Below are 13,351 nucleotides of genomic sequence, written 5' to 3' on the forward strand. Positions count from 1 at the left end.
AGAGCCCTTAATTTGGAGTGCGAATGAAATATAAGTCTATTTCCCAGTGGGGCTAAAATTCCAGGGTATTTTCCTACTGGGGACGAAATTTTTTCCAGATTTTCCAGTGGGGCTGGGGTCCTAGCGGGTCTACGACACAGGGGTGTATTAGGGGATTAGGTAATTTTCTTATCAACGCTTTCGATTTTTTGTACAATTGCTAAAAGCTGAGCAGGTTGATCGCCCAGTGGCTAAATTGTTCTATATAAGCTTCACGTGTCGTTTTGTGAACTCAAAAGAAGAATAGAGACCTATAAAAACAATAATATACCGTCTAACTTTTTTGTTAAATACCGTACTACCGTATCTACAATCAAACGTTTTTTTCTGAGCATTGATTTCATTAGTAGCTGCCAAGCATTACACTTTCATTTGAGTAGTCTTTGACCAAAAAGAAAATACCCAAAAATCCGGGTAATCTTTAGAACGGTATATACTTTTAACTGCTGTAGTTTATGGAAGCCAATATGCACAAAAATGACTGCAAACCAAGGTTTACAGTTCTAAACCAAGGTTTACAGTTCTAAACTTAGGTTTGCAGCCTGTAAATTTAGGTTTGCAGTCTCTAAACCTATTTTTACAGCTCTAAACCTTGGTTTGCAGGCCTGCAAACCTAAGTTAATGTGTAAACATAGGTTTAGAGACTGCAAACCTAGGTTTGTAAACCTGTCAATCAAAATTTCGTTAAGCCAATCAGCGTTTGTTTTTGTTAACTTCTTTCAGCCAATCGAAACTGAGTAAAAAATTCCATAGCTGGAAACCACAACGCTGATTTAAGAGATTTTATAGACTAAACGACTAGTAAATAAGGAAATAAATGATCTGCCATTTTGAAAAGCGCACGCGAGGCAGGCATCACGAAGATACCTAGAAAGAAAGCAGGAGATGAATGTATTTTTTTCAAATTATCTGGGAGAAATTATGATATAATTTAAAAGACGGGGGTAATGTTATTATAATATGGGTAAAATTACCCCTTTTTTAACCTGACTGAAATTCTATATTCTATATTTTAAAACAACCTACATCAAAGGGTGTTAAAGGGCGGGAGTTTCAGTTGAAACTATTTTGTAAACCTAAGTTTCTTATGCGTAAACGAAGTAAACCTAGGTTTACATATCTAAACCTAGGTTTACAAGTTGTAAACCAAGGTTTTCAAGTTGTAAACCAAGGTTTAGAACTGTAAACCTAGGTTTAGAACTGTAAACCTAGGTTTACAGTCATTTTTGTGCTAAACGGCTTCCATAGTAGTTTAGTATTACAGTTTACGGTAGGATTGCAGAATTTTTTCCGTATAGTTATACTTTTTTTGTTTTTTTCTACCTTGGGTACCAGAGGCCAAGTTTTCATCAGAAAAGATATTTATTTGAGCCGTGATACCCCGGGGGGGGGGGTACTTAGGCAAAAATAGGTGCTGGGTATATGTGCGGACTGTAAGGGTCGGGTTTTTCACCTTTCAAAGTCTCTCTAAGGGTTACAAAAATCAGGAAATTTCAAAGTAGTCTCTCTAAGGGTTGGAAAAATCACGATTTTCAGAAAAAAATTTTGATTTTGAGAGAAAAAATTACAAAAAAGTCTCACTAAGGGTAGGAAATTTTTGAAAATCAGAGAAAATTCTTCGAAAAAGTCTCTCTAAGGGTCACTTTTTCACTAAAATTTGGTCTCTCTAAGGGTCGGTTTTCGGAGGTCCCGTCCGCACATACCCCTCATTCACCAACCCTAGTACCCCCCCCCCCCCGGGCGTGATACTCACGGTACTTTTTTCATGACGTTTGAATGACTTTTACAAAAGTGATTTATTGCTAGGTTGCCATTTCTTTATCCCCTTTTCTCGAAAAAAAGCCCTTGACAACCACCACGATTTTGTCTTGTAGTAGTTACCGCTTTTTTCCGTAGTAATTTCTTTCGGATGCGCTTTTTGCCGGATAGGACCGAGCCTAAAAAAAAATTGTTTTTAAATTTTCTCGATCATCCAAGTGCTTTTTTGATACAAATCACCCTTTACTTCTAAGAACGAAAAGACAAATTGTCAAAATGGTACCACTAGTTACGACTGTGAAAAATCATAAACAATTTTCATATGAATTTTTTGGTCCTGTGATTTGTTTTTATTTGGCTTTGGTTTATTTACATTTATTGTGGAACTCGAAATGCTATTAGAATGAGTAATGTAGATAATGATCATTCTGGAAGCAATTACACTTACTACAATCAAAACATTGAATTACCACGCGTAAGTAGTATTCCTTCATCACCTCGGGAAGAAAATCATCGTACAGAATTAGTCAAGAATAATACATTTTTTACCCAAGAAGATGGAGCTATTCAACAAAATGATTCCTTTTCTGGAGTCTCAAATGTTATCGAATCTCTTAATAATTATGTTAGACCCATAAATGATGATAAAAACGATGAGGATGATGATAAAACAGTTGATGATACAGATGACAAACCATTATTTGTTCCATGCCCTCCATCAAAGCCAAAACCAAGTGGACGAATAGTTAGGGCACAAGTTCATCCAAAGCCTAGACATCAGCCAAGAGAAGACCAATCTTTTGCCATTAAGGAAGAAGATTTATCTTTTAACAATCGTTTACCAACTCTTTCAAATGATGATTTTGATTTAAACAAGCCATCTTCAAAAAACTTGCAAGAAAAAAATCAAAGTAGCACACCACGTATCAAGTCCGACAGTTCAATAAACAAATCACATGACAAGAAGAACAATATATCAAGAGATCAGAGGCTCATTAATCAGTATACAGAATTACTAAATGAAAGGTTCAGAGATTTTTCTTCGGAATCTGAGACCGAAGGAAAAGATTTTACAGTATCAGTAAGCAGTCTTAGCAGTGATGAAGATACTTATGATAATACTGATGATGAAGATGAAAATCAGCTTGAAGGGCAAACACTTACGCAAGAAAAATTTGAGCCATTATACAGTTTACCCATTAAAAAATCAAAAAAATTGACAAGAACAGCTTTAACAGTATACTTATTTCTAATTCAAATATGGGTGGAAGTCTACACCGGACAGGATCTTTGCCAGATCTAAGGTCAATTGCTGATATGAGCTTGAAAAAAGTAAGTCATGTAAGCAAAAATGAGTCCGAAGCTGAGAGTGAACCAGGAGCAAAAATAGGATATAAGTTCAAACCACTACCACCAATTCCTGGAACATCGTCAAATATAAACAATACTGGGTTGTATGAAACAATTGATGGGTTATCAAAACTTTCAAAAAATGCAGTTACCAAAACTGAGAGTATTGAGTCAAATAAACGGAAAACATTTAAAGAGATTGCCACGATATTAACTTTAGTGCCAAGGTTGACAACAAATTCTGTTAGAAGCCGAAAGAATGATCATAGACTAGCTGAAATTAGCAATTATCTTCCCGATAAAAAGTTGAAGATATTTGTTGGTACCTGGAATATGAAAGGGACTAAGGTATGGATATGATACAAAAGATGCTTTTTTTGGTTTCTTCTGTTTACAGTTCCCTTAATTGACAAATTTTGCTATATAATGATATTATCTTGGCTATTATTTTTAGGTAGTGTGATTTTGTGGTTATTCTCTCCAATGACATAAATTTTAATATTCTCTGTCATAAATTTTGCACGTGTTACACCATGCTCATAACAGCGTTTCTTTTTTTATATCTCATGTTTGGAAAATAAGCTTTGATATTAATCTCAATTATTTACTCTGTAATTTGTACAAGTTGATTATGAGATTATCAGATATTGTTTTTTTGTTTTTAGTTTTTACCTTCATCACTGGACGATTTTTTGCTACCACCTGAAAGTATTTATTTACAAGATGTCTATGTCATTGGAACTCAAGAAGGAACACCATTCAGGTAAGGTGGTTTCATCAGAAATTAACATAAAATGAAAGACATTATAAGTATGATTCTCATGGCAATCAGGCCATTTTTCATACCTTTTTAGCGTCAGGTTATCCGGAGTTGACCTTCTTGAATTATGAAAATAAGGGTAAAAACAGCCTTTCTTATGAAAAAAAAACAGCAGAAAAAGTGCACTTTTTGGTCTCTATCTGACGCTGCCCTGCCTTTCTAGAATTCGGCCTGGCAATACTCTTGTATTTTTTAGGAAATTTTTTTCAACTGTTTCATAAAAAAAGCTATTGTACCAGCTTTAGCGCAACAAAGAGTAGTTATGAATCTTCTTTTTTTTAATTTTAGGAGAGAGTGGCAAGTTAGGTTGCAAGAAACCTTTGGACCTTCGCATGTTTTGATGCAATCAAGTAATTTTGGTGTTTTGCAGCTATCCATTTTCGTAAGAAGGGAGTTGGTTTGGTTTTGCTCTAGTAAGTTTCCTCAGCACGTCTTTGTTTCAATATTTTAAAGGGATAATCAGATTTGAGATATTTAGATTACAGAAACGTTCTTACAGGGTTCTTACGTTGAAATTCTATTGCTTTCATCCTAAAAGCCAAAAACTTGTAACTTAAATATCTCGACTTTGGAAAATAATTAGGCAAAAACATTTTGAGATTTTGGCCAGGACACTAGAAGAATCCCAAATACCAAGTATTACAATCCATCTGATTATCCCTTTTGTTTGCCTTTAAATTGAAGTCATTTAATTATCCCTTTATTTGCATTATTTTTTGCGTTAAAAGTTTCAAAATTTGAAATTATAATTTTTCTAAATCATATTAATTTATTATCATATCAATTTCAGGCGTTGAACAAGATACAATAGCAACGCGTGTTGGACATAAAATCAAAACTAAGGTTCGTCATCATCTTTTATTAACTAAAAAAAGTTGTCGAGTTTTTGCAGTTTTCAATGGGATATTTTGATTTTGAAGCGCATTTTGCATTTTCAATGATATCAGGGCTGATCAGGGAATAATTTTGATGTTATGTTTTGATGTCGATTTCCTATAAATCAAATGTGTTTTTTAGGGAGCATTAGCAATGTCTTTCAGTATCTTTGGAACATCTTTGTGCTTTATCACATCTCATTTCACGTGTAAGTATGTCCTTTATGCCATTACCAATGACAGAAGTTGCTATAGATAAACTTTCTGGCATTTAATATTTTAAAAGATATACAATTTTAATGGCTTTGTGGCTCAAAATTTGTCTGTTAATATGTACTTTTCATATAAAATGACGATAGCTCTTTTAAAGGTACTTTTGTCTCTTTATGTTTCCAGTGGACAAAGGAAAATTAAGTCAGCGCATAAACGACTATCGGTTTAATATTGTCTAATAAAATATGTCTTTTCATAAAAATGACGATAGCTCAAACCAAGGTACTTTTTATGTTTTCAGCGGATAAAGAAAAATTAAGCCAGCGTATAAACGATTATCGGACGATCAACCGTGGTATTCGATTACCGGTCATCCCTGGCACTAAAAACTACGAAAACTGTAAGTTATTTGGTAAATAATAGAAGTTTGCATTTGACCCATCAGTTCCCCAAACACGCCAACAATTTGCTTATCAATCCAAATCTTTAATATATCATATTTTAAACTCTTTAACTCTATGTCCTGCTCCTAATTGCTCTTGTTGAACATTTTTCCATCACAATCATCTATTTGTTACGTTTACCGATTACCGATTATCTTTAAGGTTCATTCCGCCCCTCCCCGAATTTCATATTGGGGATCTTATTTTGTAAAAGGAAGTTTTCCTTCACAATGAGGTCTTGATCCTCCCTCATCTCATCTAGCTTATAAAAGTTTCGCCGATCCAAAATCGATCACAAAAAAAAATTACAATTCGCCGTTCGAAAAGTTCGGTTCGCCGCCTCAAGTACATTACGCTAAGACTGCGCTTGCTAAGAATTCACCGGCCTAGAATCTAGAAATCGAGTTTATTTTATTTTGGCCAGCCTACCGTACCAACCAAAAACAAAACAAAACCCCTGATCATGATAATATTCCCTTTATTTCCAGCTGATGTTACTGACCGTTTCGACCGTGTATTTTGGTTCGGTGATTTCAATTTTCGAATACAGAAGTCACGTGAATCAGTTGATCGAATCATGAAAAGACATGCGCGAGATCAACCACTCATAATTCGAGAATTACTAACACATGACCAATTAAATGAGGTTTTCGATCGTGGCAAAATTTTCCATGGTTTTAAGGAGAATGAGATCACATTCATGCCGACATACAAGTTCGATGTCAACACTGATGTTTATGATTCATCACCTAAGAAAAGAGTCCCTTCCTGGACGGTATGGAATTCATCTTTATAAATGAGAATTAATTTTTGTCTGAATTGACTTTTTGTTGATTTTTTGCTGGATGCAATCAATGCAATTCAGATTTTTTGAAATTTATTGTATTATAAAAGTTTCAGCCGTTATACAAGTTATTTATTCATGTTCTTAATATAAACAGGAGGCTTGATTAAAGTTAATTGTGATTTGGGACCAAATATCTACTTAACCACTAATATTTCAGTTGCACTAAATTGAATAGGCATTGTCTTCCCCGTTTTTGCAGTTTGAAGTAATTGCCTGCAAAAATGTATATTGCAGGACTTTAACGATTTTCTTTTACTCCTGATATCGAATATTTTATTCTCTTTTTTTTTAGGATCGGATTGTTTACAAATCTCCTCAACTCTCACTTCTCAAATGTTTATATTATAATTCGTGTAACACAATCAAAGTATCAGATCATAGACCTGTTTATGGCATTTTCGAATCCGAAGTCGAACCTTATAAAAACAAGTAAGTCATAACACATCTTCTGTAGTTCTAGAGCATGATAAAACTCGAAGTTTTCATAATTTATCCTACTGTTGATTCATTAAAGGCAATTTTATTTGAAAGACTTGACGACTAAAAGTTTATTAATTATTTTGTGTTCTTTTACACAGTTTCCAGGTCCATGGTGCGACGTTTGACAGAGAAGTTTACGTTGAAGGTATTTGCTTTATCGTTAAATGTTTTCTTTTTATAATAAGCATAATGCTTATAAGCATATGAAGGCTCAGATTTGCAGATTTCTTAATCGTAAGCCTGAAATATTTGTGGTCAATCCTTTTCTGTTCAAAAAGGTTTTGAAGTGGTCAAGTAAAAAGGAGATATTCCACGGCTAGCCACAATCCACTTCTTCCAAAATCGAAATGTTGTTTGAATCGAATGTTTACAAAATTTCTAAGATTTTACAATGCCAAGATGCTTTGAAAGCCTGCCCAAGAGAAAGATTTTGGACAACTTGTCTGACGCATGCTCAATAATATCACTTTTGTTATTAAGTGAATTCGTGTTTGTCAAATTAGTTTCAACAGAAAAGTTTCTAGCAAGACATCATGTCAAACTTTGCAGGTTCTTTTCTGTAAAACTCTTGAAAAGTTAATATTAAGGGTTTTTTTTACATATAAGTGTTCTCGTTTCCATATCCGACACATATTTAAAATAAAAATTTATTTGAAGAATGACCATTTGAACGTACATAAAATGATATCAGACACATGTTTCATATTATGACGGTGTTAGCCTATTGTTATATTGTGCTGAATAAACAAAAAATTTTATTTCTTTCTCTGCTTCTGACAAATCTTGCTCCGCATCCGTGTCAATTCAATGTAGAAAAAACTTGTAAATTAAAATTGACGAGTAAACAAACGATATCACTCTTATTTAAAAACAAAGTCGTTAATAGATTATCTCTCTCTTCCAGCTAACCTGCGTCGTAACGCACCGTCTGGTTCACAAGCGAACAGTCACGTCTGTACAATCCTGTGACGTCATGAAAGAGCAAACGGTAAAGGAGATTATTGTGATATTTTGCGGAACAATTTTGTTACCTGCCGATCTGTCCAAAGATTTCCCGGGATTTGTAAAAGCGATGTTGCTAGGCTTGGTAGGATGTCTTCCTTCTCACTCTTATTCTTTATTCTTCTGATAAAGAGGTCATCAGAGGTCATGGTAATTGCCAACAATTCTATAATTTAAGGACTTGAGCTACTGAATTTGATTTCTTTCGACGAGACAATGGAACCAGGATCTTGTCTGATGAAAACTTTTTGTAAAAAAGACTTCCCATATCAGAATCGGTTCCTTGAAATTACTTTTCTATAGAGAAAAGTATCGTTACTTTTATGATTTAAGTCGAAGGTTGTCCCGAATGGGTAGTGTCCATATTTGGAGGTATCCAATAAGTATCTGCTCCAGATTGCTGACTTGTTTTTATCCTTTTAAAGGAACAAAATATACATTGTATCGTACAAAATTATTATTATGTATTTGGGTGGAAGTTTTAGGGGATCGTTTGAAAACGTTTCTGTGTATATTTTATTTTTTAGGTTTTTATTTTGTATATTATTATTACTGCCATTTGTGAATATTGTGTATTAAAAGATTGAGGCCATCAGATGACCTTTTGCATTTTTCTCCTACAGAAATATAGAAAGAGAACAGAAAAGACTAGATAAAAATCAAACACGTCAAATTACTTTTGGGCATATATCACATCAGCTTGTCGGTACTTTTACTGTTTCTCATTGGTTTAAACCCATATTACCCCAATTACTTTGGAGATTTGTCTAATGAGCGCAATGAAACTAATCGAATCAATATTTATCTATTCTTGTTGCTTAAAATTTTTATTATGCTAACAAAGTCAAAGCAAAAAATACATTTATTACAATAGAAGCTACTTAAAAATCAAAATATTTTAAAGCATTTTTTTCTTGCCATATTTTAACGTCAACATCAAAATCTGGTCCCAATTCGATTCCTCTTTAATTAAAACTACAGTTACTCGGACAATCTGGCTGTTTTCAAACGATGAAACTAGAGTCCTTTGTACATATAGTTCATGACAATCCAACTATACAGTCTATTCGCTTTTAAAGTGTGCGGTCTTTTATGCTTTCATGTGGAAACCGCTCTTTAGGGAATTACTCTAATAATGCTCATATGGTCTCCACATGCTAACAAAAAGGAATGCACACTTAAAGCGAATGAATTTCAACGTCTTCTTCATAAATTAACCAAAGCTTATGAATTATCTTTCAACAAGCAAAAACTTTCCAATCAAACATATTCATTCATTCCTTGTGCACAGACTGGGTTACTAAAGCCGACAGTATAGTAACACGGTAAAACACAATAATCAGCTTCTATACGTCCGTCGCTACGGTATTGGGCCCCAGGTCCGGTCCAGCCCCACCAACATAAACATTTACCCGTCTCTTTACCGTATTTGTCTTTCAAACATTCTCCAGCGTGACGAAAAATGATATGTCCACAAAGTGGTTGACATTCTTTGTATGCTTCTGTTGGTCCTGTTCCACGGTACACGCACTGTGTGTTCCTAAAAATATAAAATTCCGATAAAATATTTTTTTAGGGAGAAACACGTTTTTGTTTTGTAAGGGCATCCAAAGTTTTTGAAGTCCTCGCATGTTCTTGAATTTTTGAGGTTTAAACCTTAAAATGTTTCTTATTTTTTTCATTTTGTGAGTATTTTTCTCCATTTTCCTAAGAAATCGAGTTTCCAAAGCCTTAAAATACCTTAACTTGTTCTTAACATTTTGGCAATCAAAGCCTTATAACGTTATTATAACGAATCAAATTGAGAACCATTTTTACATCAGTGTATCTTCAATGTTAACATGCTCAACGTGAAAGACATTTCAAGTTTTCATATTCATTTTCAAAGATTTTTCATTTGATAATCATATCCAACAATTTTCTTCTCGACACGAATACAAACACAATTTAAACTCTAAGCAAAAGTTAAAAGCATCTGCAATATTATTTTCATCTTTACAACCAAAGATATATTTTTGACAAACATTCATGGTCGTGGCAAACATTTTTAGTTCGCAGTAAGCAATTTCAAAAACAAAACATCTGCATTTCCCTACCTATAATCATGTGTGTAGTGGCAAGCTTCTGAACAATAATCAGCTTCAATCTTATTTCTCGTTCCAATCCTGAATTTGCTATTAGGTCCAGTCCATCCATAAAAACATATACATCTTCCAATCAAGCCATCACACATTCCAGCGACATGCCAAGGTATAGCTCCACATCGTGGATGACATTCTTTATGATAACAATTCACAGATAGAAACAAGAAAACCAATAAAAGTAACGTTGTGTTAAATGCCATGAATGTTTCAGTTGACAATATTTAAAAAAAGCCTCTATGGTGGGAATTAGTTTGTGAGGTTCTTCTCAAGATTTATCATGAATACTTCATAAAATTGCTTTTTTCGTTACACTGAACAAAAAACTTTACTTCTTCCCTCGCCAACTACACCACACCAGGGAGAAAAAAGAAAAATTTGTCATCGCAACATAAATTGTGTTTTTTTTTTTCAAATCTTCATAAAGAATAAATCATAACTTCCCGAAAATCGGTAGAAGAAGTCGTTGCGAAGCAAAGTGGAAACTGCGAAAATTCGAAAATAAAAGAGCGCGTTTCCTTTTCAAACTTTTTTATTGTTTTTAACCTCTCGTTTCGTATAGATGACGTCTGAACAATCAAGCCTTTTGACTCCATTTCCCGAATCTAGTCTGTGAATTTCATAATAGATGAATGTTAAACCGGATCAAGGCTATTCTCGTTAATTGATGGCATACGGTATAATTAAGCTGATTTTAATGACATTTAATAATTAACAGGAGACCAAGTATTAAAGGTTTCTTTTGATTACTTTCTTAATTTTTGAAATACTTCTTTTTGATCCCAGTTTTTTTCGTAATCCAAAATGTAGAAAATTACGATTGCAGTTTCTGAATTTTCCTCCTTGTTGATGAAATATTTTGCAATGATGTGAGAAGAATTGAAAAGAAAGAATGGAAGAACACAGGACTGGTTTTTGTGCCATTTGTTCATTTTCATTTTGATAATCGTAACTTAATACACGTTTCTTTATAAGAACAACCAAAAATTTTGAAACTGTCGGATTTTCTTAACTTTTTAAGCTTTAAGCCTTATGTTCTTATGTAGTTTACTCCTATAAAGAAAAAGCGTAAACCTCTTGAAGAGGTGGCGCTTTTTGAAAATTAACCAAGGAATTATTATAGACACTGGAAATCTAACTAGCTGATTTTTGCCAATTTCTCATGTACAAGCCCTCGTCCGCAGTAATGACATTATTGTTCACCCTCCTTTCACCATTAAATAATTTTTCGTAGTATTTTTTTGCAGTTCCTCATCAAAGAGACCCTTATCCAATTCCCAAAAGAGACTTTAAGCTTTCCTCCGAGATTCAAACTCAGCTAGTTATGACGTTATATGACGTTTTATATTGCGAGAATAATGCAAAAAACATGCTGATGCTATATAAGAAATTGAATATTGACACCAGAAATTTTCTAACTTCAACCTTAAAAAAACCATCACGTGCCACAAAAAGATTTTGATACCACAGTGGAGCTATTAGACTCACGTCTAACATATGTCAATCTCAGCTCTTCTCGGAGAAATATTGGAAAGATATTCCCAATTCAAAATTTCGTGTCATTACAAGCATTTTATTTGATTAGAGTATTAATCATTTTCCAAAATCAGAGTCCTTCGAGCCGCCATGACAGTTGTCCTTTGCGGACAAAACCTGTACATCGATTGTTTTCTGAAACAATGGAAATACAATACTTCGCTCTCCACCGTTTCATTCGATGTTTATCCAGAGTCTCTATAATAAACCCATGAGTTAACGAACTGAAGAAAATAGTCAATCTATACAGTATATGGCTCCAAAAACGGAGACGGCCCCCAAAACGTAGGTCGTCATTAAAATGAGGATTTTGACCTGTAGATTTATCAGAGTTAGACTATTTTTTCTTATTTTGAAAGAATGGTTTTGGAAGATGGTCATACTTAAAAATATGTTTTTGATGGTATGAGACAGCTTCAAAATAACATACTTGCGTCTGAGGGACGCCAAAATTAGATAAAAATTGCATATAACTCACTCTAGCTCCTTGGATAATGAAAATAAGTTATGAAAATGGGGTATAGGAAACTTTCTACACCTAATGCCTTTCAAAAAATGCAGATACATCTGTGACTTTAGAGGATGGGTAAAAGATATAGCATCTTAAAGGTTAACTATTATTTTGAGGTCCTAGAACCAGCATTGATAAAACCGAAAATTCTAAATATGAGAAACAGCAAAAAATCTTGGAATTCCATTTCTATCAGCTTGAAATAATAGTTTATAACAAAAAATTAATATTACATATAAATTTTTTCGCTGAATCAGCAAAAACGGCAAATTCTGTCATTTCTTTGCAAGATGTAGGAGAAAAATACCTTTAAAGCTTGATATTTTCAGTTTCTTCTGTTTTTCTAAAATTTTCACAGCATATTCCATGAATGGAACTATTTTCAAAAGAGATTGGTTTTTAGAATTTGATTAAGACGTTGTTAAATCAAAATTGTCATTTTGAAAATTTCTAACTTTTCAGTTTAGACTTTGCATAATCGAAAATCTTGAAATATTTAATAAAAATCATAAATTTTATATCCACCGGGTCGTAAATTTAAGGGAAAACACAAATAGTTTAGTTTCTCCCCCTATTACCACTGGGCTTAATAATTTGATTTTAACTACCTTATAGTGGACGATTTTATAGTTTCTTGTCTCATTCAATGTTACTTTTTGAAACAATCATTCATTTCATGGTTAATTGCTTTGGGAAATTAAATAGGTATTCCCTAATGAAAAATGTTTTGATTTTTATAACCTCTAGAGGCCAATCCTTATTGAGCGGCTTTCAAAAGAATAGAAATTTATTTGTATTGCGATGTCCATTGAAGGAACATGATTTCAGTATCTACTTTATTCTTTATTGAACTGTTTAGGAAATTGATCTCGAGAGATTGACAGATTGTTCACTTTTATTCACTTTGTTGAGGGATAAATTGTTATTTAATCTATTCATCAAACTATTACTGATAAAAAGCTCATTATGTTCTACTTTCTTGAAAAAACTTTATTCCCCTTAGGAATGAACACTTTCTGGTATTGAAAGAGAATGGTTTGTTATTAAACCAATGGTACGATCCATTCTGTAAGAATAAGAACAATTTCGACCCGTTTTTCTTGTTTTTAAATGAACAGAATGTACAGGCGAAAAGTTGAATATATTCTGCGTTCATGAAACCTAGTTTATTCCCGATGAGATGGAACAATTTGACAATTTCTAGAGAATAAATTCTCATATAATGAATAGAAGGATTTGTTCTCTAGGAATGAGAACAATGTCTATCCATCTTTCTTTTCCTAAGAAGAAAATGTACGCGTAAAAAATTCAACATATTCTTATATTCTCTTCTCTT

At 33.4% G+C, this 13,351-nt stretch overlaps 1 protein-coding gene and 1 long non-coding RNA gene across 2 annotated transcripts; one reads left to right on the plus strand and one right to left on the minus strand.

Moving 5' to 3' along the window:
- Positions 1 to 2,104: 2,104 nt before the first annotated feature.
- LOC136807766 (phosphatidylinositol polyphosphate 5-phosphatase type IV-like) lies at positions 2,105 to 7,912 on the plus strand. Its single transcript, XM_067064385.1, has 10 exons — positions 2,105 to 3,495; positions 3,813 to 3,910; positions 4,256 to 4,380; positions 4,758 to 4,810; positions 4,985 to 5,051; positions 5,357 to 5,455; positions 5,987 to 6,273; positions 6,638 to 6,774; positions 6,924 to 6,970; positions 7,730 to 7,912. Exons 1-10 carry the CDS (start codon positions 3,058 to 3,060, stop codon positions 7,792 to 7,794), a joined length of 1,416 nt encoding a protein of 471 aa, XP_066920486.1. The 5' UTR covers positions 2,105 to 3,057; the 3' UTR covers positions 7,795 to 7,912.
- Positions 7,913 to 8,627: 715 nt separating this feature from the next.
- Positions 8,628 to 10,447, minus strand: LOC136807767 (uncharacterized). Its single transcript, XR_010846717.1, has 2 exons — positions 9,924 to 10,447; positions 8,628 to 9,367 (listed from the first exon to the last, which is right to left on the minus strand). It is a non-coding gene; the product is annotated as an uncharacterized lncRNA (long non-coding RNA).
- Positions 10,448 to 13,351: the final 2,904 nt, after the last annotated feature.

The sequence above is a fragment of the Clytia hemisphaerica genome, unplaced genomic scaffold, assembly GCF_902728285.1.
Source record: "Clytia hemisphaerica strain Z4C2 unplaced genomic scaffold, Clytia hemisphaerica genome assembly, whole genome shotgun sequence".
NCBI classification, from domain to species: domain Eukaryota; kingdom Metazoa; phylum Cnidaria; class Hydrozoa; order Leptothecata; family Clytiidae; genus Clytia; species Clytia hemisphaerica.

Excerpts from the sequence above, each read along its gene's own strand:
- LOC136807766 (XM_067064385.1), top strand. The coding sequence starts at position 3,058 with ATGGGTGGAAGTCTACACCGGACAGGATCTTTGCCAGATCTAAGGTCA. Across the intron at positions 3,911-4,255 it reads CAAGAAGGAACACCATTCAG|GAGAGAGTGGCAAGTTAGGT; the intron begins GTAAGGTGGTTT and ends TTTTAATTTTAG. Across the intron at positions 5,456-5,986 it reads CACTAAAAACTACGAAAACT|CTGATGTTACTGACCGTTTC; the intron begins GTAAGTTATTTG and ends CTTTATTTCCAG.